Raw genomic sequence first — 25,976 nt, 5'->3', positions numbered from 1 at the left:
TATTGAGTATATATGGAAGCAGGCACGTGATCTGTTTCTCCCCTCTCCAGTTCTCCTTCCTATGGTTTTTTCATCCACATGCTCTCAGCTGCAACAGAGAGATGATTATGGGCAAGGGAGCTGGCCAAATTCCAGTCAACAGCAGCTGCTTCACCCTTAATCAGAATTATAGGGTTTCTTGTTTCATAAACCTTGCTTTTTCATGTGCCTGCTGCTGATATCCCTCCTGGCTTTCCAGGTGATCAGATCATTTGTTTGCGATCTGCACTGAGGTATAACGGTTATTGAGCCATGAATGGAATGGAAGGGTTTATGACAGAAATACCTCTGTATAAACCCTAATGGGAGCTTACTGTTTGTCCATATGGTTGGGGCCCACTTCTTGTCCTATTTGGTCATGGTCAGCAGAAACCCTAATGGGAGCTTACTGTTTGTTCATATGGTTGGGCCCATTTCTTGCCCTATTTGGTCATGGTCAACAGCAGTTGATGACCAGATGGAATGGTCCATTACATCACCTTTTTGAAATGAAAGCAATAGTCAATGCCGTTAATAATCTGCAAGGATCAGCTTTGTGGGAAGGTAATCCTTGTAATGTCAAGCAGCTTGGTGGTGGTGACTTACCTCATAATTATTGAAGAGGGGCCAGATACTTCACGTCAAATAACATACACAAGTTGTAGGCTAATTATTGAAGAGGGGCCAGATATTAGACCTGTTGATTTGTTCTACTTGCCTTACTTAGATGAGATAAATCTTGTGTGAATGATCTACTCGATCTAGCAGTAGAAATTCCCTTGAACATCTTTGCATAGCCCACACTATTAGAACAGCCTCAGTTGCAGATTTTCCATCCCAGCCTGGACAGGCTTATACATACCTGGCTCTTGACAGAAAAGAGTTCAGCCCCTGAATTGTAGAGTGGATTGCATGATTTATAAGACCCTCCAGTTTGAAAGAGTATCAGGGAAAGTGATGCTGTTTCATGAGTTTGTCACACCTCAATATCAGCTTGCTAACCCTGGCCTTTGGAGAAGAAGTTAATTTCTGCTACTATCAGGGGTTGCTGCTGTGTGTTTTTGGACATATTCAGGTGTCATGGGAGAAGAGAAATATGTCACAAAAAGCACCTCTTGAACTTGGGTATGCATCTCATGATATATATTCTGTGATGCATACCTAGCCAATTTTTACCTGCATCTTGTTCCCCAAATTGAATCTATCCTGAGTTTTGACCTGGCTTAACTTGGACAAGCTCGAGTCCTTGGCTAAAACCTTGCTGAAGCTGCCACCTTGCAAAACATTCTTTTAGATAACCTTAGCTTGAACCTGCAAGGTCAGCAAATTATTTATTGGTTACTGCTTACACTATCCTGTTCCTCTCAGATGGTTTGGTTGTCCTAATATGCAAACAGGCTTTTTAACCAAAAATAGGTGACCATATATGGGCAATCTGAATCTGGTCAATCACTTGCTTTCCTTGATCGATACACTGAAAGAGGCATTCTTGCTAGAGATGGTCTTTGTTTTAAGGCACTACTTGAAATGCACTGAAAGCATGTATGGGGCAAGTCACCTTCTTTTAAAGGCTGGGAAGCACAACGTAACCCACAAGTCTTGGCATCTTGACTTGCGTGGGTGATACACTCCATGTCTGGACAGTTTACAAAACCAGATATGCCTCATGAAAATTTCAGCATGAGATTTCTGACTTCTGCACCTCCGGCAACATTTTGAACTTGGGTATGATTGTGTGGTCAACTGGCATGCACAGATGACCTTTTGAAGGTTCTTTTTTTGAGAGTTAGCATCACAGTGAAGGGAATTAAATATGGGAGCAGTGACTGTGGTCCAGGCCATCGGCAGACCAGCACTTCATCCTGGGTGAGTGGCCGAGTGGTCTAAAGCGCTTTCTGTTACGGATCACTGCCATCTCACCTCTGTCTGCGTGGGTTCGAGTCTTGGATTCAGCTAATGTGGGTATGTGAGAAAGTTTGCCAGTAGCTTCTTGTGGGTCGGTGGTTCTTTCTGGGGTTTTCCTGGGTTCTTCCTCCACCATTAATACTGGCTGCCATGTATAGCCTACCGTGTGCTGAAAAATGGCGTTAAACCCTAAAACAACAAAAAGCAACATCATCCTGGTTGCAAGTTTATAGCTTTAACTGGATTTGCAATCAGTTGTTCCTAGTAAGAAAATACACCTTTCATATCTCAAAATACCACTTGTTTCCCATAAATATAGTGTAGATGTCGTGATCTTCATGTTGGGGAAGTGGTTGTGTAGTCTTCACTTAAGGACTCCAGTCATATTTCCCTTGATGGATAACCATGGTAGATGTTGCATTTCCTCCACCTATTTCCTATTTTTCAGATGCTACTATGATCAGGTGATGTATTTGACGGGGAAAGGAAATTTTACAGTAAATTGTCTAATCATATTACTTTGAAAAAACTGTCCCACTTCCCCATAAGTGTGAGCATCCTTATTTCATTCAAGTTTAGGGCTGTTCCATTTAAACATGTTACCCAGGGAAAACACTTTTTAAAATAAAATATATGTAAATGTACTTGGATTGCACAAAGTTGACATTAAAATGAAAAGAAAATTCTAAATTATATCTGTGTGCAAGTACCCCACATTAAGAGTACCTTCCCTGGGTTCCATGTATGTTTTACTGGAATGGCCCTTAAACAGAATAATTTTTGGTATATGGATGGCCACTGAGCGATGGCATTGGTAGGTAATTATAATGGTATCATGGAAGAGTTTCTTCCCTTTGATGTTATTCTCACTATCTGTTTAATATATAGATGTGAGGGCTTGAATTGAGAGGTAGTGGAATTTATTTCGTAACATTATTTGATGAGCCTATATTCTCAGAGAAACATAATTTACTTTAGAATTTCATTTCCCATGGAGAGCCATTGAAGTAGCTCTGGTTTGGAATTGCGGATTGTTTAAACTCACTTCATTCCATGGTCTCCTATTACTGCATTAAGTTCATAATATAATCATTATTTGAAGGCATTGGTCATAAGAATAGAATCATGGTCTTAAGATATTCAAATGTGAAATATAGTGCTGGAGTCAATGATGTGCAGATGTCCTAATAGGGCACATTATTTTACTCTGCCCCAGTGGGCTCAGTGGTGTAGAATAGATCTGATGTGCCCTTCAGCATGTAGCAAGAGGTAAATAATGGAGGCAATTTTTTGCCCTTGGATGTTTTCCAAGATGATGTTCTGGTTGAGAAGATCTTGAACTTTATAAAAGAGTGCTATTTATTTAGAAATATGACTTAATAAGTTTGTATTGTTTTTATTAGCTTTCTTGTTGTTTTGTTCGTTTTGGGATACCTAAACTTTCTTGTCATTAGCCTTGATTGTGTTCATGTTCCATTAAACCTTGCATATTTATGCATATCTTAGTCTACTTGGCTTTGCATTTCTTTGCTACAGATCCCCTTAGGTTCAATATTTTAACTTCCTGCTAAACGATATCACTATGCAGGTTAGTTCAAAAATGGATGAATTGTACTTGGGTTTAACTCGATAAATGATAATCTTGTTCAAGGGCAGCTCTCTTCAGCACTTTTCATTGCTTGTATTATGAAAAATGAGGGATGACTTTTTTTCTTTTCTTGCTTGATCGACAATTTTCAAAGTGCATATTTTGGTTGAGATGGTGAAAGATTGTACTTTCTACTTTGCAGGCTTGGAGAAACTGTATTGTCAGATAAGGACTGTGAAAATGTGTATGAGTTAGTGTATTCTTCACATCGACAAATAGCCCAGGCTGCAGGTGAATTTCTAAATGCTAAATTGTTCAGAAGAGATGAAGAGGCAACACGAAATCTTCGTACAGGGAAGGGTAAAAAAAGAAGCCCTAACACTCCACTTATTAGAGATCTTGTGCAATTCTTCATTGAAAGTGAGGTAAGTATATTGAGTTCAATGTGATGGGTTTTGTGTCTGACCTCTGCTCAAGACATAATGGGAACAGGTTGATGGTTAAGAGCTTTTGAAAAGTTATACTGGTGCCATTATCTCAGCTATAGTGGTGTTTTCATGGGACTCAAGGTTGACGCATCTCATCATATATATTCTGTGATGCATACCTAGCCCAGTGCCCAAGCCCATGTTACAGCTTGTGGACAAAACAATTATTTTATTTTACCTCAGTTGGTCATAGACTGGAACATCTTATGGGTTGGCATAAGATTATTATCTCCTTTCCTCCAAAACTACTAGGAGTATTGTCATGTAACTTTTATTACAAGGTCTTGTTGGTCCTAAATGAAAATGATGCTGCTTGTTATTGGTACTCTTGATGAATGGAAGGTCATATGAGCATGGGATTTTCACACCAAGGCTTCTTATGTTGTCAAGTTGGTCCTGAATGAGAACTGTGCCAGTCTGACCTTCCATATGGTTGCCATGGCAGCTATCTTGAAAATCATATCAATACTGCTCTTGAACTGAAGTGATATCAGCATCGTGTTTTCAGCAGAATTCTTAAAATTATGTTTCATTGGTCCTCACTGAAAATGGCGCAACCTGAAATCCAATATGGCTGACACAGTGGTCATCTAAAAATCATGTTACTGCTACTACTGCTGATTGATAGCCATATCAACGTTAGCTTTTGAATTGAAGACATCTTACAGTTTAGTTGGTCATTTAATGAAAATGATGTCTGATTTGGCCACCATGGTAGCCATATTGAAACTATTTATACTCATGTTGACATGGGGTTTTCATAGGACTTCATATGACGTCTAGTTGATCCTAATTAAATATGGTGTTTAGACATCCATTACGGCCACCATAGCAGGCATCTTGGAAATTTTGCTACTGATCCTCCTGCTTGACAGTAAGTTATGTTGTCATGGACTTTTCATCAAAGTTTTTGTGACATCTACTTGGTTCCAAAAGAAAATGGTGTTGGTCTGACCTAAATATAGCCACCACAGCGGTCATCTTGAAAATCTTGTTATTGCTATTCCTCCTGAGTTGATGGTCATATGAAAATGGAGTTTTCACCAAAAGTCTTTAAGTGATATCTAGTTGGATGTTAATGAAATTTTGCAGATGTGACTCCAGTATACTTACTGTGGATGCTAACTTGTCATTGCTAGTCCTGAATAGAAAATCATATTGGCATGGGATTTCACCAAAAGAATAATTACATATAGTTGATTCTGAATTAAAATGGTATGGATATAGCTTTCAATAAGGGCATAATTTCAACTATTTTGAAACTCTTGTTATTGCTACTCCTGGATTTTTGGTTATATTAATGGGGTTTTCAGCAAAAGACTTATTTTGTTTAGTTGGTTCTAAGTTAAAGTTTTGATGATTTGATATCCACTTTGGCTACCATGGCAGTCAGCTTGAAAATCTTATCGCCACTCTTGAATTGATGCTGATATTCATGTTGGGTTTTCACCAAAGGTTTTCTCATAATGTCTGGTTGTTCACGAATGATAATGAAGCCAATCTTACCCAATATGGCTACCAAAGAGACTTTTGACATGCATGAAAAATACTGGCTTTCATACATAGTTAGATACAGATATAACTTTTATGTTGGCATCATCATTGGCAGAGCTATGGTTTTTATCTTAAGAAATGAGCAGATTGTTTTGTCTACTGTATGTCTGAATGCTTGTAGGTCCATCCCAAATTTGGCACACTTGCAACAAAATCTATTGAAGCCATAAAGTTTGAAATGGTTTGACCTCAGTAAATTTGCAAGCCATTACATATTTTGTGACTTTTTGAATTTGGGTCTTTCTTTTTTTGTTTTTTGTTCAAGCCTTGTTGGCACAGTTGAGCAATAACCACTTACATTATTGTTTGAAGCATAATTTTAATAATGAGAAATTTGACAGAACATACATATTTGGAACTGATTGTCCAGATCTTGTACACTTTCTCAGTATTACAGCAAAACATTGTATATGTAGATACACAATTTTGGAAATTGTCTTTGAATGCTGAAGTTCTGGTCAAGTATTTTGGTATATTATTTTAAGTTGGAAAATATTTCTAAGGTACAACAGTCCAGGTATAAAAAAAATTATAGTCATAAAAAAAAATTTAAACATAAATTGTATTCAGACTTCTGCACACAAAAGTCATTTATATTGTCATTCTTCTATTGATTATTAACGGGATAACTTTTTTAAAAAATAATTTTTGTTTCTAAGCAAAATGTCAAAAAAAGACTGATTTTCGTTTGAGTATTTGGCATATTTCTATTTCTGATTACATATATAATATATCTATTGTATACCGGGTTGCCTTTTATTTGAAATGTTCATTTACTGTATTGATTCTGCTAATGTTCGTGTGTGTGCATGCATGCATGCGTGTTACCTCCTTGTATGTAAAATTTTTATCTATCCTTTTCACCCAGAAATATTAATTGGCATTCATTGGGGGAAACAAATGATACCTTTCCAGCTTTTATATAACCAAATAAATTACATTTGTGGAAGATGCAAGTTTTGTTTAGCAGGTTGTCTTTCTTTTTCTGCAAGATTTATGTGTACAAGCCAGGAATGATATAAAGAAGAGTCTATAAACAAGCTGAGTTTCTGTTAGCAAATGCCATACACAATTTGTAGGTAAAGTTACTCCACCAGCAGTCTCTGCCAGAAATCTGTAATGGCCACTTTAATTTTTTTATTATTGTTGCCTGTTACAGCTACATGAGCATGGTGCATACCTGGTGGATAGTCTCTGGGAGATTAATGAAATGATGAAGGACTGGGAATGTATGACAGATCTTTTGCTGGAGGAGCCAGGCAAAGGGGAGGAAGGTATGGTCCCCATCTCATGCTAAGATTCTGTTAGTACTGCACCAAAGTACTTTTACTGTTTTTATATGCCAACCATAAGGCAGAGCATTTTATATTTTAATGTTGTCAGTCCATTGTCTTTTGTGAGTTTTGTTTCCTCATGCAAACTCTAGTTGTCCACCATCTACAGTTACCACAATTTCTTGAAGGCTTACCTTTGGTATAAGAAGAACCCTACCAATGATTTTGGTCAAAGGTCATTTATTTTGTATTAAATCTGATTCATAAGTTAAATATTCCTGAAATAACAATGAATGTTAACATATCTTCCAGATCATTATAAAGCAATTTATGGAAATTAATTATAGTTTGAATTTCATCATTAAACAATATTGTAATATTTTGCATTTGTTGTTTTCTCATATAACTTGTATACAAAATGTTAGTGAAAATAGGTCTTGGAAATCTCTGTTTGTGGTCTTTGAAGGTTTGGGAAAAGTCTTTGAATTTATCATTCAGAATTCTGTATGAACCCTATAATGGCTTGTAATTGGGCTAATAAAGAAACCTTTAAATTCTGGGGTCTGAAGGTCCAAGGTCACAGTCGGTACAAGTTCAATATGAAAATAATGTTTTCTTCATATTCGGTTTTAGTTTGTCAAGAATGTACTTTGTCATCTTTTAATTTTACTGGTTTATTCTCTTGAATCTGGTCATGCTGACACACACTGCATACTTTTAATGGATAGCAGGAAAGTTAGTGGAATGGTGAGCTATATAATCTGTTGTGAGAAATGTAATAAAAGTCCCTTGCATTTTAAAGATGTCAGCAGTAAGCATGTGAAAAATGTACTAAAGTCCTAGTTCATGGCTGTCAACCACAAGTAGACATACTTTCACATGTTCTGAAACTGATCCCTTATATATGTGGTTTTTACAAAACTTCTTGATGTTCAGGTTTTAACTTTTAAAACAAATATAGTTTCAAGATGGATAGTCGTGCACAGATATAAGCCTGCATTTGTCATAAATAAGATTATGACAGATTTATTTCATTCCCAACATAATTAATTTGTGTACAATTTCATCATTTTTCTCCGTAAACATTTGTGAACGATCCTACCATGAAAGTGGTTGTTCTCTTCCAAAACAGCCCTCGATGACAGGCAGGAGACCAGTCTGATAGAAATCATGGTGTGCTGTGTAAAGCAGGCTGGAACAGGGGAATCTCCTGTTGGGCGTGGTCCAGGAAATAGAAAGGTGAGTTTGACAGTCTTGTGTTATTAGTAAATGAAGCTACTGTTGCAGTCAAAAGAAGGGCAAGTCTTCTGATGCAGTTAAGCTTAAATATTATTTTCTGAGATGCAGTTGATTTTTAAAGTTTATGCAAGTTTAAATCCAAGAGCTGTCTAGTTTGTTAGGAATAATCTATGTTGTTTGCAGTTGGACTTTGCTAACAAGCAAGTATATCTTGTACACTCACATGTGACCTTGTAATGCCAGGTTCACTTATGTTATGATCTAGCAATACCATGTATCCTTATGTTATGATCTTGCAATGCTAGGTATGCTTATGTTATGATCTAGCAGTACCAGGTATCTTTATGTTATGATCTTGCAATACCAGGTATGCTTATGTTATGATCTTGCAATACCAGGTATCCTTATGTTATGATCTTGCAGTACCAGTTATCTTTATGTTATGATCTTGCAATACCAGGTAAACTTATGATCTTGCAATGCCAGGTATCTTTATATTATGATCTGGCAATGCCAGGTATGCTTATGTTATGATCTTGCAATACCAGGTATCCTTATGTTATGATCTTGCAATACCAGGTATGCTTATGCTATGATCTTGCAATACCAGGTATCTTTATGTTATGATCTTGCAATGCCAGGTACGCTTATGTTATGATCTTGCAATACCAGGTATCTCTATGTCATGATCTTGCAATACCAGGTATCCTTATATTATGATCTTGCAATACCAGGTATGCTTGTGTTATGATCTTGCAATACCAGGTATCTTTTTATTATGATCTGGCAGTGCCAGGTATCTCTATGTTATGATCTTGCAATACCAAGTATCCTTATGTTATGATCTTGCACTACCAGGTATCTCAATGTTATGATCTTGCAGTACCAGGTACGCTTATGTTATGATCTTGCAATACCAGATATCTTTATGTTATGATCTTGCAATACCAGGTATCCTTATATTATGATCTTGCAATACCAGGTATCCTTATGTTATGATCTTGCAATACCAGGTATCTCTGTGTTATGATCTTGCAATACCAGATATCTTTATGTTATGATCTTGCAATAGCCGGTATCCTTATGTTATGATCTTGCAATGCCAGGTATCCTTATGTTATGATCTTGCAATACCAGATATCTTTATGTTATGATCTTGCAATACCAGGTATCCTTATATTATGATCTTGCAATACCAGGTATCCTTATGTTATGATCTTGCAATACCAGGTATCTCTGTGTTATGATCTTGCAATACCAGATATCTTTATGTTATGATCTTGCAATAGCCGGTATCCTTATGTTATGATCTTGCAATGCCAGGTATCCTTATGTTATGATCTTGCAATGCCAGGTATCCTTATGTTATGATCTTGTAATACCAGGTATCCTTATGCTATGATCTTGCAATACTAGGTACGCTTATGTTATGGTCTTTAAATACCAGGTATCTTTATGTTATGATCTTGCAATACCATGTATGCTTATGTTATGATCTTGCAATATCAGGTATCTTTATGTTATGATCTTGCAATGCCAGGTACGCTTATGTTATGATCTTGCAATACCAGGTATCCTTATGTTATGATCTTGCAATACCATGTATGCTTATGCTATGATCTTGAAATGCCAGGTATCCTTATGTTATGATCTTGCAATACCAGGTACACTTATGTTATGATCTTGCAATACCAGGTATCCTTATGTTATGATCTTGCAATACCATGTATGCTTATGTTATGATCTTGCAATACCAGGTATCCTTATGTTATGATCTTGCAATGCCAGGTACGCTTATGTTATGATCTTGCAATACCAGGTATCTTTATTTTATGACCTTGCAATACCAGGTATCCTTATGTTATGATCGTGCAATACCAGGTATCCTTATGTTATGATCTTGCAATGCCAGGTGTCATTATGTTATGATTTTGCAATACCATGTATGCTTATGTTATGATCTTGCAATACCATGTATGCTTATGTTATGATCTTGCAATACCATGTATGCTTATGTTATGATCTTGCAATACAAGATATCCTTATGTTATGATCTTGCACCACCAGGTATCCTTATGTTATGATCGTGCAATACCAGGTATCTCTGTTATGATCTTGCACCACCAGTTATGTTATGATCTTACAATACCAGATATCTTTATGTTATAATCTTGCAATACCAGGTATCTTTATGTTATGATTTTGCAATACCAGGTACACTTATGTTATGATCTTGCAATACCAGGTATCCTTATGTTATGGTCTTTAAATACCAGGTATCCTTATGCTATGATCTTGCAATACCAGGTGCACTTATGTTATGGTCTTTAAATACCAGGTATCTTAATGTTATGATCTTGCAATACCAGGTACGCTTATGTTATGATCTTGCAATACCAGGTATCCTTATGTTATGATCTTGCAATACCATGTATGCTTATGTTATGATCTTGAAATATCAGGTATCCTTATATTATGATCTTGCAATACCAGGTACACTTCTGTTATGATCTTGCAATACCAGGTATCCTTATGTTATGATCTTGCACTACCAGGTATCTCAATGTTATGATCTTGCAGTACCAGGTACGCTTATGTTATGATCTTGCAATACCAGGTATCTCTGTGTTATTATTTTGCAATGCCAGGTATCCTTATGTTATGATCTTGCAATACCAGATATCTTTATGTTATGATCTTGCAATACCAGGTATCCTTATATTATGATCTTGCAATACCAGGTATCCTTATGTTATGATCTTGCAATACCAGGTATCTGTGTTATGATCTTGCAATACCAGATATCTTTATGTTATGATCTTGCAATACCCGGTATCCTTATGTTATGATCTTGCAATGCCAGGTATCCTTATGTTATGATCTTGCAATGCCAGGTATCCTTATGTTATGATCTTGTAATACCAGGTATCCTTATGCTATGATCTTGCAATACTAGGTACGCTTATGTTATGGTCTTTAAATACCAGGTATCTTTATGTTATGATCTTGCAATACCATGTATGCTTATGTTATGATCTTGCAATATCAGGTATCTTTATGTTATGATCTTGCAATGCCAGGTACGCTTATGTTATGATCTTGCAATACCAGGTATCCTTATGTTATGATCTTGCAATACCATGTATGCTTATGCTATGATCTTGAAATGCCAGGTATCCTTATGTTATGATCTTGCAATACCAGGTACACTTATGTTATGATCTTGCAATACCAGGTATCCTTATGTTATGATCTTGCAATACCATGTATGCTTATGTTATGATCTTGCAATACCAGGTATCCTTATGTTATGATCTTGCAATGCCAGGTACGCTTATGTTATGATCTTGCAATACCAGGTATCTTTATTTTATGACCTTGCAATACCAGGTATCCTTATGTTATGATCGTGCAATACCAGGTATCCTTATGTTATGATCTTGCAATGCCAGGTGTCATTATGTTATGATCTTGCAATACCATGTATGCTTATGTTATGATCTTGCAATACCATGTATGCTTATGTTATGATCTTGCAATACAAGATATCCATATGTTATGATCTTGCACCACCAGGTATCCTTATGTTATGATCGTGCAATACCAGGTATCTCTGTTATGATCTTGCACCACCAGTTATGTTATGATCTTACAATACCAGATATCTTTATGTTATAATCTTGCAATACCAGGTATCTTTATGTTATGATTTTGCAATACCAGGTACACTTATGTTATGATCTTGCAATACCAGGTATCCTTATGTTATGGTCTTTAAATACCAGGTATCCTTATGCTATGATCTTGCAATACCAGGTGCGCTTATGTTATGGTCTTTAAATACCAGGTATCTTAATGTTATGATCTTGCAATACCAGGTACGCTTATGTTATGATCTTGCAATACCAGGTATCCTTATGTTATGATCTTGCAATACCATGTATGCTTATGTTATGATCTTGAAATATCAGGTATCCTTATATTATGATCTTGCAATGCCAGGTACACTTCTGTTATGATCTTGCAATACCAGGTATCCTTATGTTATGATCTTGCAATACCAGGTATCTTTATGTTATGATCTTGCAGGGATGGTCCTGGCTTTTAAAAAGCTGTCGCCAAAAAAATCGCCAACCTCAATATTTTGTCGCCAATTTTCAAAAAGTGTCGCCAAAAAAAGTAGTGTACAGTTTTCCAAGTGTTAATTTAGTCTGTTAATGTAACAGGCAATGAAAATTACAAAAGATGGATTAGTTAATACTTTAATTACAACAAGCATTAACAGAATGTTACAAAGTGTTACATGAAGATCCATCACGATTTTAGGGCTGCCCACTTGTTGAATGCAGTTTCAAAGTCTAATTTTTCACATCTGTACATGCTGATTCTCATTAAATTCTCGAGAGATGAGATGCAGAGCTTATTTCTGATGTCAGTTTTTATGAGGTTCATCTTACTGAATCCACGTTCACAGTCCTCAGTGCTGACAGGTGACACCAGTAGTCTCTCAGCAGCCCCCCCCCCGCCCTTTATGGCTAGCTTCACAAAGCTTGTAGTGAATTGCTTCCTAAGTCCCAAGAATGATCACTGAATGCTGTATAAATTTTCTCGACAAGAAAAATAGGATCTCCATTCCCACGAACGAAGCTTACACGAGTCAACACCTGGCAATATTGGACCGTATATATAAGCATAAATTCACACCCAATTTAGGGATTCTTTCACTCCTGTATTTTGAGAAATAAATAATTATTATTAATTATGCAGAACTGTTTTTTTTTTTTTTTTTTTTTTTTTGTTGCTATTTCTTGTTGCGGAGTTTAAGTCTCTGCAGCCGTAACACGGGACTGATGGCAAAAGGAAAAGATCAATGAGTAAAATGCTGCACTGGCGACAGATGTAATTGTGATTGAGATTTTTTTCCATTTGCTTTGTATTTATACACAGTAGTCGGTACTTCAAAGGTTATCAGTTTTCTGTGAAGGTTCAGCAAAACTATTGTATTGGCATATGTATACAAAAAAAACAGAAGGATTAGCCATACAATTAATTGTATCTGTTCTATTCGCATCTTCAGAAGTCGGTCAGTTGTAGGTATAGTGCGGTAGCATGATTGACTGTATCGCAGCATACAGTACTCAACCCAGATGTCAACATAAGCAGATTATAATGTAACAATGCACTGTAAAGATGGGGTTGTCAATAAGAACAAAGGATCGTTTGTGTAACAGATTTATTCCAATGCATTGCTTAGTCAAGTTTGTGGCTTCCTTTCGTTCTGCCTTTTAATTTATCCAGTCCAAATCCATGATTGTATGTACAAATTAAATAACCAAAAAGTATGTCACCAAAAAAATCACCAGATGGGATATTTTTGTCGCCAATAAAAAAACAAAATCGCAATTTGCGACATTGGCGAAGCCCAGGACGATCCCTGATCTTGCAATGCCAGGTATGCTTATGTTATAATCTTGCAATACCAGTATCTTTATGTTATGATCTTGCAATTCCAGGTACGCTTATGTTATGATCTTGCAATACCAGGTATCCTTATGTTATGATCTTGCAATACCATGTATGCGTATGTTATGATCTTGAAATACCTGGTATCCTTATATTATGATCTTGCAATACCAGGTACACTTCTGTCATGATCTTGCAATATCAGGTATCCTTATTTTATGATCTTGCAATACCATGTATGCTTATGTTATGATCTTGAAATACCAGGTATCTTTATGTTATGATCTTGCAATACCAGGTATCCTTATGTTATGATCTTGCAATAGCAGGTATCCTTATGTTATGATCTTGCAATACCAGGTATCCTTATGTTATGATCTTGTACCACCAGGTATCCTTAAGTTATGATTGTGCAATACCAGGTATCTCTATGTTATGATCTTGCAGCACCAGTTATGATCTTGCAATACCAGATATCTTTATGTTATATTCTTGCAATACCAGGTATCTTTATGTTATGATCTTGCAATACCAGGTACACTTATGTTATGATCTTGCAATATCAGGTATCCTTATGTTATGATCTTGCAATGCCAGGTACGCTTATGTTATGATCTTGCAATACCAGGTATCTCTATGTTATGATCTTGCAATACCAGGTATCCTTATATTATGATCTTGCAATACCAGGTATGCTTGTGTTATGATCTTGCAATACCATGTATCTTTTTATTATGATCTGGCAATGCCAGGTATCTCTATGTTATGATCTTGCAATACCAAGTATCCTTATGTTATGATCTTGCACTACCAGGTATCTCAATGTTATGATCTTGCAGTACCAGGTACGCTTATGTTATGATCTTGCAATACCAGGTATCTCTGTGTTATTATTTTGCAATGCCAGGTATCCTTATGTTATGATCTTGCAATACCAGATATCTTTATGTTATGATCTTGCAATACCAGGTATCCTTATATTATGATCTTGCAATATCAGGTATCCTTATGTTATGATCTTGCAATACCAGGTATCTCTGTGTTATGATCTTGCAATACCAGATATCTTTATGTTATGATCTTGCAATACCCGGTATCCTTATGTTATGATCTTGCAATGCCAGGTATCCTTATGTTATGATCTTGCAATGCCAGGTATCCTTATGTTATGATCTTGCAATACCAGGTATCCTTATGCTATGATCTTGCAATACTAGGTACGCTTATGTTATGGTCTTTAAATACCAGGTATCTTTATGTTATGATCTTGCAATACCATGTATGCTTATGTTATGATCTTGCAATATCAGGTATCTTTATGTTATGATCTTGCAATGCCAGGTACGCTTATGTTATGATCTTGCAATACCAGGTATCCTTATGTTATGATCTTGCAATACCATGTATGCTTATGCTATGATCTTGAAATGCCAGGTATCCTTATGTTATGATCTTGCAATACCAGGTACACTTATGTTATGATCTTGCAATACCAGGTATCCTTATGTTATGATCTTGCAATACCATGTATGCTTATGTTATGATCTTGCAATACCAGGTATCCTTATGTTATGATCTTGCAATGCCAGGTATGCTTATGTTATGATCTTGCAATACCAGGTATCTTTATTTTATGACCTTGCAATACCAGGTACCCTTATGTTATGATCGTGCAATACCAGGTATCCTTATGTTATGATCTTGCAATGCCAGGTGTCATTATGTTATGATCTTGCAATACCATGTATGCTTATGTTATGATCTTGCAATACAAGATATCCTTATGTTATGATCTTGCACCACCAGGTATCCTTATGTTATGATCGTGCAATACCAGGTATCTCTGTTATGATCTTGCACCACCAGTTATGTTATGATCTTGCAATACCAGATATCTTTATGTTATAATCTTGCAATACCAGGTATCTTTATGTTATGATTTTGCAATACCAGGTACACTTATGTTATGATCTTGCAATACCAGGTATCCTTATGTTATGGTCTTTAAATACCAGGTATCCTTATGCTATGATCTTGCAATATCAGGTACGCTTATGTTATGGTCTTTAAATACCAGGTATCTTAATGTTATGATCTTGCAATACCAGGTACGCTTATGTTATGATCTTGCAATACCAGGTATCCTTATGTTATGATCTTGCAATACCATGTATGCGTATGTTATGAACTTGAAATACCTGGTATCCTTATATTATGATCTTGCAATACCAGGTACACTTCTGATATGATCTTGCAATACTAGGTATCCTTATTTTATGATCTTGCAATACCATGTATGCTTATGTTATGATCTTGCAATACCAGGTATCTTTATGTTATGATCTTGCAATGCCAGGTATGCTTATGTTATGATCATGCAATACCAGGTATCTTTATGTTATGATCGTGCAATACCATGTATCCTTATCTTATGATCTTGCAATACCAGGTATCCTTATGTTATGATCTTGCAATACCAGGTATCCTTATGTGATGATCTTGTACCACCAGGTATCCTTATGTTATGATTGTGCAATACCAGGTATCTCTTTGTTATGATCTTGCAGCACCAGTTATGATCTTGCAATACCAGATATCTTTATGTTATATTCTTGCAATACCAGGTATCTTTATGTTATGATCTTGCAATACCAGATACACTTATGTTATGATCTTGCAATACCAGGTATCCTTATGTTATGATCTTGCAATACCATGTATGCTTATTTTATGATCTTGCAATACCAGATATCTTTATGTTATAATCTTGCAATGCCAAGTATGATTATGTTATGATCTTGCAATTCCAGGTCCATATGTTATGATCTTGCTATTCCAGGTATCCTTATGTTATGATCTTGTAATGCCAGGGATCTTTATGTTATGATCTTGCAATACCAGGTATGTTTATGTTATGATCTTGCAATGCCAGGTATCCTTATGTTATGATCTTGCAATGCCAGGTGTCTTTATGTTATGATCTTGCAATGCCAGGTATGCTTAAGTTATGATCTAGCAATACCAGGTATCCTTATGTTATGATCTTGCAATACCAGGTACACTTATGTTATGATCTTGCAATACCAGGTATCCTTATGTTATGATCTTGCACTACCAGGTATCCTTATGTTATGATCTTGCAATACCAGGTATCTTTGGGTTATGATCTTGAAATGCCAGGTATCCTTATGTTCTTGCAATACCAGGTATCTCTATGTTATGATGCAATTCCATGTCCATATGTTATGATCTTCCAATACCCGGTATCTCTGTGTTATTATCTTGCAATACCAGGTATCCTTATGTTATGATCTTGCAATACCAGATATCTTTATGTTATGATCTTGCAATACCTGGTATGCTTATGTTATGATCTTGCGATACCAGATATCCTTATGTTATGATCTTGCAATACCAGGGTTCTCTAATGTTATGATCTTGCAACGCCAGGTATCCTTATGTTATGATCTTGCAATGCCAGGTATCCTTATGTTATGATCTTGCAATACCAGGTATCCTTATGTTATGATCTTGCAATACCAGATATCTTTATGTTATGATCTTGCAATACCTGGTATGCTTATGTTATGATCTTGCGATACCAGATAACCTTATGTTATGATCTTGCAATACCAGGGTTCTCTATGTTATGATCTTGCAATACCAGGTATGCTTATGTTATGATCTTGCAATACCAGGTACCTTTATGTTATGATCTTGCAATACCAGGTACCTTATGTTATGATCTTGCAATACCAGGTATCCTTATGCTATGATCTTGCAATACCAGGTATCGTTATGTTATCATCTTGCAATGCCAGGTATCTTTATGTTATGATCTTGCAATACGAGGTATGCATATGTTATGATCTTGCAATACCAGGTACACTTATGTTATGATCTTGCAATACCAGGTACACTTGTGTTATGATCTTGCAATACAAGGTATCCTTATGTTATGATCTTGCAATACCAGATATCCTTTTGTTATGATCTTGCAATGCCAGGTGTCCTTATGTTATGATCTTGCAATACCAGGTATCTCTATGTTATGGTCTTGCAATACCATGTACACTTATGTTATGATCTTGCAATACCAGGTACACTTATGTTATGATCCTGCAATACCAGGTATACTTATGTTGTGATCTTGCAATACAAGGTATCCTTATGTTATTTCTTGCAATACCAGGTATACGTATGATCTTGCAATGCCAGGTACCTTTATGTTATGATCTTGCAATATGAGGTATGCATATGTTATGATCTTGCAATACCAGGTACGCTTATGTTATGATCTTGCAATACCAGGTATATTTATGTTATGATCTTGCAATACCATGTATGCTTATGTTATGACCTTGCAAGACCAGGAATCTTTTTGTTATGATCTTGCAATGCCAGGTATGCTTATATTATAATCTTGCAATACCAGATATCTTTATTTTATGACCTTGCAATACCAGGTATCCTTATGTTATGAATGTGCAATACCAGGTATCCTTATGTTATGATCTTGCAATGCCAGGTGTCATTATGTTATGATCTTGCAACACCATGTATGCTTATGTTATGATCTTGCAATACAAGATATCCTTATGTTATGATCTTGCAATACCAGGTATCCTTATGTTATGATCTTGCACCACCAGGTATCCATTTGTTATGATCGTGCAATACCAGGTATCTCTGTTATGATCTTGCACCACCAGTTATGTTATGATTTTGCAATACCAGGTACACTTATGTTATGATCTTGCAATACCAGGTATCCTTATGTTATGGTCTTTAAATACCAGGTATCTTAATGTTATGATCTTGCAATACCATGTATGCTTATTTTATGATCTTGCAATACCAGGTATCTTTATGTTATGATCTTGCATTGCCAAGTATGATTATGTTATGATTTTGCAATACCAGGTATCCTTATGCTATGATCTTGCAATACCAGGTATGCTTATATTATGGTCTTTAAATACCAGGTATCTTAATGTTATGATCTTGCAATACCAGGTACGCTATGTTATGATCTTGCAATACCAGGTATCCTTATGTTATGATCTTGCAATACCAGGTATCCTTTTGTTATGATCTTGCAATGCCAGGTATCTTTATGTTATGATCTTGCAATGCCAGGTACGCTTATGTTATGATCTTGCAACACCATGTATGCTTATGTTATGATCTTGCAATACAAAATATCCTTATGTTATGATCTTGCAATACCAGGTATTCCTATGTTATGATCTTGTACCACCAGGTATCCTTATGTTATGATCGTGCAATACCAGGTATCTCTGTTATGATCTTGCACCACCAGTTATGTTATGATTTTGCAATACCAGGTACACTTATGTTATGATCTTGCAATGCCAGGTATCCTTATGTTATGGTCTTTAAATACCAGGTATCTTAATGTTATGATCTTGCAATACCATGTATGCTTATTTTATGATCTTGCAATACCAGGTATCTTTATGTTATGATCTTGCAATGCCAAGTATGATTATGTTATGATCTTGCAATACCAGGTATCCTTATGTTATGATTTTGCAATACCAGGTATCCTTATGCTATGATCTTGCAATACCAGGTACGGTTATGTTATGGTCTTTAAATACCAGGTATCTTAATGTTATGATCTTGCAATTCCAGGTAAGGTTATGTTATGATCTTGCAATACCAGGTATCCTTATGTTATGATCTTGCAATACCATGTATGCTTATGTTAACCAGGTATCCTTATATTATGATCTTGCAATACCAGGTACACTTCTGTTATGATCTTGCAATACCAGGTATCTTTATGTTATGATCTTGCAATGCCAGGTACGCTTATGTTATGATCTTGCAATACCAGGTATCTTTATGTTATGATCTTGCAATTCCAGGTACGCTTATGTTATGATCTTGCAATACCAGGTATCTTTATGTTATGATCTTGCAATTCCAGGTACGCTTATGTTATGATCTTGCAATACCATGTATGCTTATGTTAACCAGGTATCCTTATATTATGATCTTGCAATACCAGGTATCCTTTTGTTATGATCTTGCAATACCAGGTATCTTTATGTTATGATCTTGCAATTCCAGGTACGCTTATGTTATGGTCTTTCAATACCAGGTGTCCTTATGTTATGATCTTGCAATACCATGTATGCGTATGTTATGATCTTGAAATACCTGGTATCCTTATATTATGATCTTGTAATACCAGGTACACTTCTGTTATGATCTTGCAATACCAGGTATCCTTATCTTATGATCTTGCAATACCATTTAAGCTTATGTTATGATCTTGCAATACCAGGTATCTTTAGGTTATGATCTTGCAATGCCAGGTATGCTTATGTTATGATCTTGCAATACCAGGTATCTTTATGTTATGATCTTGCAATACCAGGTATGCTTATGTTATGATCTTGCAATACGAGGTATCCTTATGTTATGATCTTGCAATACCAGGTATCCTTATGTTATGATCTTGTACCACCAGGTATCCTTATGTTATGATTGTGCAATACCAGGTATCTCTATGTTATGATCTTGCAGCACCAGTTGTGATCTTGCAGTACCAGATATCTTTATGTTATAATCTTGCAATACCAGGTATCTTTATGTTATGATCTTGCAATACCAGGTACCTTTATGTTATGATCTTGCAATACCAGGTATCCTTATGCTATGATCTTGCAATGCCAGGTATCCTTATGCTATAATCTTGCAATGCCAGGTATCTTTATGTTATGATCTTGCAATACCAGGTACCCTTATGTTATGATCTTGCAATACCATGTATCCTTATGCTATGATCTTGCAATGCCAGGTATCTTTATGTTATGATCTTGCAATACCAGGTACACTTATGTTATGATCTTGCAATACCAGGTACACTTATGTTATGATCTTGCAATACAAGGTATCCTTATGTTATGATCTTGCAATACCAGGTATCCTTATGTTATGATCTTGCAATACCAGGTATCCTTATGTTATGATCTTGCAATGCCAGATACACTTATGTTATGATCTTGCAGTGCCAGGTATCTTTATGTTATGATCTTGAAATACTATGTGCACTTATGTTATGATCTTGCAATACCAGGTACACTTATGTTATGATCTTGCAATGCAAGGTATCCTTATGTTATGATCTTGCAATGCCAGATACACTTATGTTATGATCTTGCAGTGCCAGGTATCTTTATGTTATGATCTTGAAATACCAGTGCACTTATGTTATGATCTTGCAATACCAGGTACACTTATGTTATGATCTTGCAATACAAGGTATCCTTATGTTATGATCTTGCAATGCCAGGTACACTTATGTTATGATCTTGCAATGCCAGGTATACTTATGATGTTGCAATGCCAGGTATCTTTATGTTATGATCTTGCAATGCCAGGTATCTGTATGTTATGATCTTGCAATACGAGGTATGCATATGTTATTATCTTGCAATACCAGGTACCTTTATGTTATGATCTTGCAATACCAGGTGCACTTATGTTATGATCTTGCAATGCCAGGTATCCTTATGTTATGATCTTGCAATACCAGGTATCTTTATGTTATGATCTTGCAATGGCAGGTATCGGTATGTTATGATCTTGCAATGCCAGACACACTTATGTTATGATCTTGCAATACCAGATATCTCTATGTTATGATCTTGCAATTGCAGGTTTCCGTATGTTATAATCTTGCAATTCCAGGTGTCTTTATGTTATGATCTTGCAATGCCAGGTATGCTTAAGTTATGATCTTGCAATACCTGGTATGCTTATGTTATGATCTTGCAATACCAGGTATGCTTATGTTATGATCTTGCAATACCAGGTATCTTTATGTTATGATATTGCAATGCCAAGTACACTGATGTTATGATCTTGCAATACCAGGTACACTTAAGTTATGATCTAGCTTTGCCAGTGTTATTATCTTGCAATACTAGTTATCCTTTAGTTTTGATCTTGCAATTCCAGGTACCCTAATGTTTTGATGTTAGAATTCAGGTACACTTATATTATGATCTTGCAATTCCAGGTACACTTGCATTATGATCTTGTAATACCAGTGTGTTTATCATCTTCAAGTGCCAATTATACTTATGTTATGATCTTACGTTGTCAGATATCTCTGTTATGATTTTATGATCTAAGGTTGCCCTTACGTTATATCAATAACGAGTACTCTCACTTCCCACTACCAGGTGTCTTGATGTTCTGATCTTGTAGTGCTCTTTGAATTTATGATCATACAGTTTGCTCATTTTTATGTCTCAATCTAGAGTTGTACCCTCTGAATGTTCTTCCTCCTTAGTTTGGTTTCCAAGAGGCAACTTAAGCAGAAGTACATTTCAGCAAAATGTGGCATGAGGGATTAGGTTGACAAGATCTTGATTTAATCAATTTCCAAAGTTCCACTGTGTCATGTACAGAGTTTTGCCACTTGATAACCTGTCATCCTGATTTAGCATATTTGGCCTTGCTGGTATTTATTTAGTGATATATTTTGAGATATTTAGTGTTCAGTGATGTCATATACAAGAGTTATGTCCCCTGGAACCCTGTCATAAGTTTTGTTTTCATAGTAGAACTTTGCTAATGAATTTTGGATTTTAGCCAAATGTTTTCATCTGCTTCTGCACTGATGAGGTCTTAAATTAGTTGGATTTTCAGCATTTCGTGGCATCATTTGGAAGAGGTATAGCCTCTGGATTCTTATATTCTCCAAACTTTTGTTCTTCTGTTAGAAATTCTTCTATTTAACATCTTGCTGAGCCAATTGTAATGAGTTATGCTGAGTATCATGCGCCAGCACTAGTAGTTATAAATTAAAACCCTTTGCTGCTAAAAACTGTATAATTATTTTTCATTACAGCTTACAGCCAAAGAAAATAAACAGGTTTTAGAAGATAAAAGTAAGCTGACGGAGCACTTCATTGTTGCCCTTCCACAGCTATTGCTCAAGGTAGGAGCATCTTCAACATAATCTGGCAGGTTAATTGATTCATTCAGAATGTCAGGTGTAATATATTTTTTTCCTGTATTTTTACATCTGTAATTGATATATTTGGATAAGCCAGAAATACAAAGCTTGAAAGAAAGATTATTTTCCGATGTTATAATTAATTTTAATTTGGAAGCATATTTCTAGTGTTTTACTTCTTTCAGGATTGGCACCACTGTATATTTTACTGCTGCTGCTAATAATAAAAAATAAATAGATGTGATAATATCAGAGAACATAAGCTGTATGTATTCACAGAAGTAGTTTCAGTACATATTGTATTTAGACTTATTTGTCTAACATTTATTAAAACTTGCCCTTAACCATCATTTACCTTGCAAAATGTTTTGGAGCATTTTGGATGGTGTAATCTTTTCACAAAGTTTCTTGCATCTTTGCTTCAATTAAGTGGAGATTTCTCAATAGATTTAAAGTATTTTTAAACCAACAAGTTAATTATAAATTCCAGTTTGAAGAGACCGCTCCGGTGGCCTAGTGGTTAGAGCGTCCGCCTCGGATGCGGGAGGTCGTGGGTTCGATCCCCGGCCGAGTCATACCAGAGGTACTAACAGCTGCCTCGCTTGGCGTTCAGCATTAAGAGGTTAGTGTTAGGACTGGTCGGCCTGGTGTCAGGATAATGTGACTGGGTGGGACATCATGCTACATGTCTGCGGCATGATGCCCCAGTGCTAGACATCACTATAAATTGCCACACTGCAGACATCGTAGCGATATGACTGAAAAATTGTTAAAGCTACGTTAAAAAATCAAAATCACAAATCACAGTTTGAAGAAGTTTGTGCAGGTGGAACTGTTCAAGATTGAGACCACAGCCTCAGTCAGTTAGAAATGCCATAAGGCCAAGTGACTGGGTAGTCTCCATAGACCTTCATTATGCTTACTTTCACATAACAGGAAGTTCTTCAGTTTTACTTGTGTCGGGTGTTTTTCCAGTTGCACTTTCTGCTTTTGATCCTAGCCTCCACACCCAGTTTTTGAGAGTAATGGGGAGTGGTTACCATCCTTCTGAGGTCGTTGGTAATCCACAACTTCCATTATTTCAGATACTTTTTGAACCAAAGTGGCTGCTTGGGGTCTCTTACATAAGATCAGTCCCAATGCTGATCCATATATGAACTTTGCAGGGACTCATTCCAAACTCAGAGATATTGAACCATTACTTTTCTAGTGTGTCACTAAAATGAGTTGCTGTATGATGATCTCTAACAATATTATGCTGGTGGTAGTTTACCATTTGCACTTTGTGTGGAGGTTTGCAACCTTGGAGGCGATCATGATAAGAGCTAATCAAATCCCAGGCAGTACAACATTCTGGCAGACAGTCCATCCAGGAAAGGCAGTGTAGTCATCAAGGAGTGGGTGCTGCAGCAATACATGGTGGACTTTATGTTCAGACTGTGGGACACCCCTGGTTGACTTGTTTTTGACAAAACTGAGCAGGCTCCCCTCTTATGTCATCTCAATTCCAAATCAGAGAGCCTGTTCAGTGGATGCCGTCAGCCTGAAGTAGGATTGGTTTTTTGCTTATGCAATCTCCTGTTCAAGGTTGATTTCACAAGGACTCCAGACTGTCAGGACTGCCACTGCTCATCTCATCTTGATAGTCGCCCTGTGGTCCCAGTGATTGCAATTCAGTGATCTTCTCAATCTGCTGATAAACCAGGCAGGACAGAGGAGGGATCATATGTCTCAGCACAGGGGTTTATTCCACACAACAGTCCAGATTCTCCACTTTCTCACCTGGATAAATGAAACTGGCGCAGGTCTTATGTCCAAATACGACTGCTGCGGCAGCCATCTGGCAAAGATTGTTATCACTACTCCTGAATGTATGGTCATATCAGCATGGGATTTTCACTAAGACTTCTTGTGGTGTTTACTTGGTCCCAGATGAAAATGGTGCTGATCTCATTTCCAGTATGGCCACCACAGTTTAAAAGACTTTTGATGTCTTGTTGGACCTAAATAAAAAAATGTTGATCTGATGTCCAAAATGAACACCAAGGCAGTCATCTTGAAAATCTTATCAATATTACTAATAATGGATGTTCTTATCAAGACTTGGTTTTATTAAAACATTTCTTATGATGTATAAGGGATCCAAAATGATCTCATATCCAATATAGCCACTGCAGCAGTAATCTTGAAAATCTGGTTATTGCTATTCCAATGTCATATCAACATGGGGTTTTCACTGAAACACTTTGTATTGTTTCTAGTAGTTGTTATTAAATGTGTTTTTGTTGTGGGGTTTAAAGCCATTTTTCAGCACACGATAGGCTATGCATGGCGGCCAGTATTAATGGTGGAGGAAGAACCCGGGAAAACCCCATGAAGAACCACCGACCCATGAGAAGCTACTGGCAAGCTTTCTCACATACCCACATTAGCCGAATCCGAGACTTGAACCCACTCAGAGAGGTGAGATGGCAGTGATCTGTAATGGAGGGCGCTTTAGACCACTCAGGGCCCAGGTTGTTATTAAATAAAAATGGTGGTGATCCAACATCTTATATGACCACCATGGCTGCCCTATTGAAACTCTTAATATTTCTTCTGAATGGATGGTCATATTAGCATGGGGTTTTCACTAAAAGATGTCTACTATGTCCTGAATAAAAATGGTGCTGTTCTGATCTTCAGTATGGCAGCTATGGCAATCATCTTGAAAAACTTTGATATATCTGCAATATATACATGATAAATGAGTTCTTGCAAAAATATGTTTTAATCTCAGTAATACAATATCTGGCTATTGGATAGTTGGTACTTTTCTGGGAGGTAAATGCCCCAGATTTTGTCCTCCCGTTAAGGTGAACCAGAAGATTCCAGAACATTGGAATGCCTTTGTGGGACATGCGGTACACAATGATTGTGTGTACTGCTACCATCATTCTTTTTTGTTTTTGGTCAACATCTTGAATGTTGATATTGTTTACACCAAGAAGATCTAGCCATCACGTCTTGGATCAACAGTCATACTATGTGTTTTGTGTGCTCTATTCTTTATACACATTATGATTATACCCTGATCAAACTATTGCTATTTAATTAAGCTTTCTTGAGATGTTTTTATATATATTTTTTTAGCATTTCTTTCATACACGTGTATGGCTTGTTACATTGATGAGAAAGTGTGTTGGAGTTCGCACAAAGGTATAAAGATACTGCATTTCAAAGTTGGTCAGTGTATTACTAATTTCTCAGAATGCTGTTACTGCAGTCAGTATAAATCCATACTAGAATGTGAGAAATACATCTAAGGTGTTAAAGCCATAAACCAATGATTCAACCAGGAAGAAGGGAGGAAAAAAAACACATAGATCATATGAACTGTGCAGGAGAAGAAATGTTTATATAATACAGGATGAATTTCATATTGCTTGTGTTTGCCCAGAATATGA

The 25,976-nt window shown here is 36.3% G+C and overlaps 1 protein-coding gene across 4 annotated transcripts in view; it reads left to right on the top strand.

Moving 5' to 3' along the window:
* Positions 1-25,976, top strand: part of LOC149799841 (cohesin subunit SA-1-like) — a 161,918-nt gene that overhangs the window by 26,918 nt on the left and 109,024 nt on the right. For all 4 annotated transcript variants that reach the window (XM_089959257.1, XM_089959258.1, XM_089959256.1 and 1 more), the window contains exons 11-14: positions 3,714-3,936; positions 6,713-6,827; positions 7,960-8,066; positions 22,423-22,512. In XM_089959257.1, the coding sequence (XP_089815383.1) occupies positions 3,714-3,936; positions 6,713-6,827; positions 7,960-8,066; positions 22,423-22,512 (535 nt within the window). The remainder of the gene's footprint in view (positions 1-3,713; positions 3,937-6,712; positions 6,828-7,959; positions 8,067-22,422; positions 22,513-25,976) is intronic.

The sequence above is a fragment of the Sinohyriopsis cumingii genome, chromosome 5 (genome assembly GCF_028554795.1).
Source record: "Sinohyriopsis cumingii isolate HCF-2022 chromosome 5, ASM2855479v2, whole genome shotgun sequence".
Taxonomy (NCBI): domain Eukaryota; kingdom Metazoa; phylum Mollusca; class Bivalvia; order Unionida; family Unionidae; genus Sinohyriopsis; species Sinohyriopsis cumingii.
The sequence above is the reverse complement of the archived record's forward strand: the minus strand, read 5'-3'. Positions and strand labels throughout refer to the sequence as shown.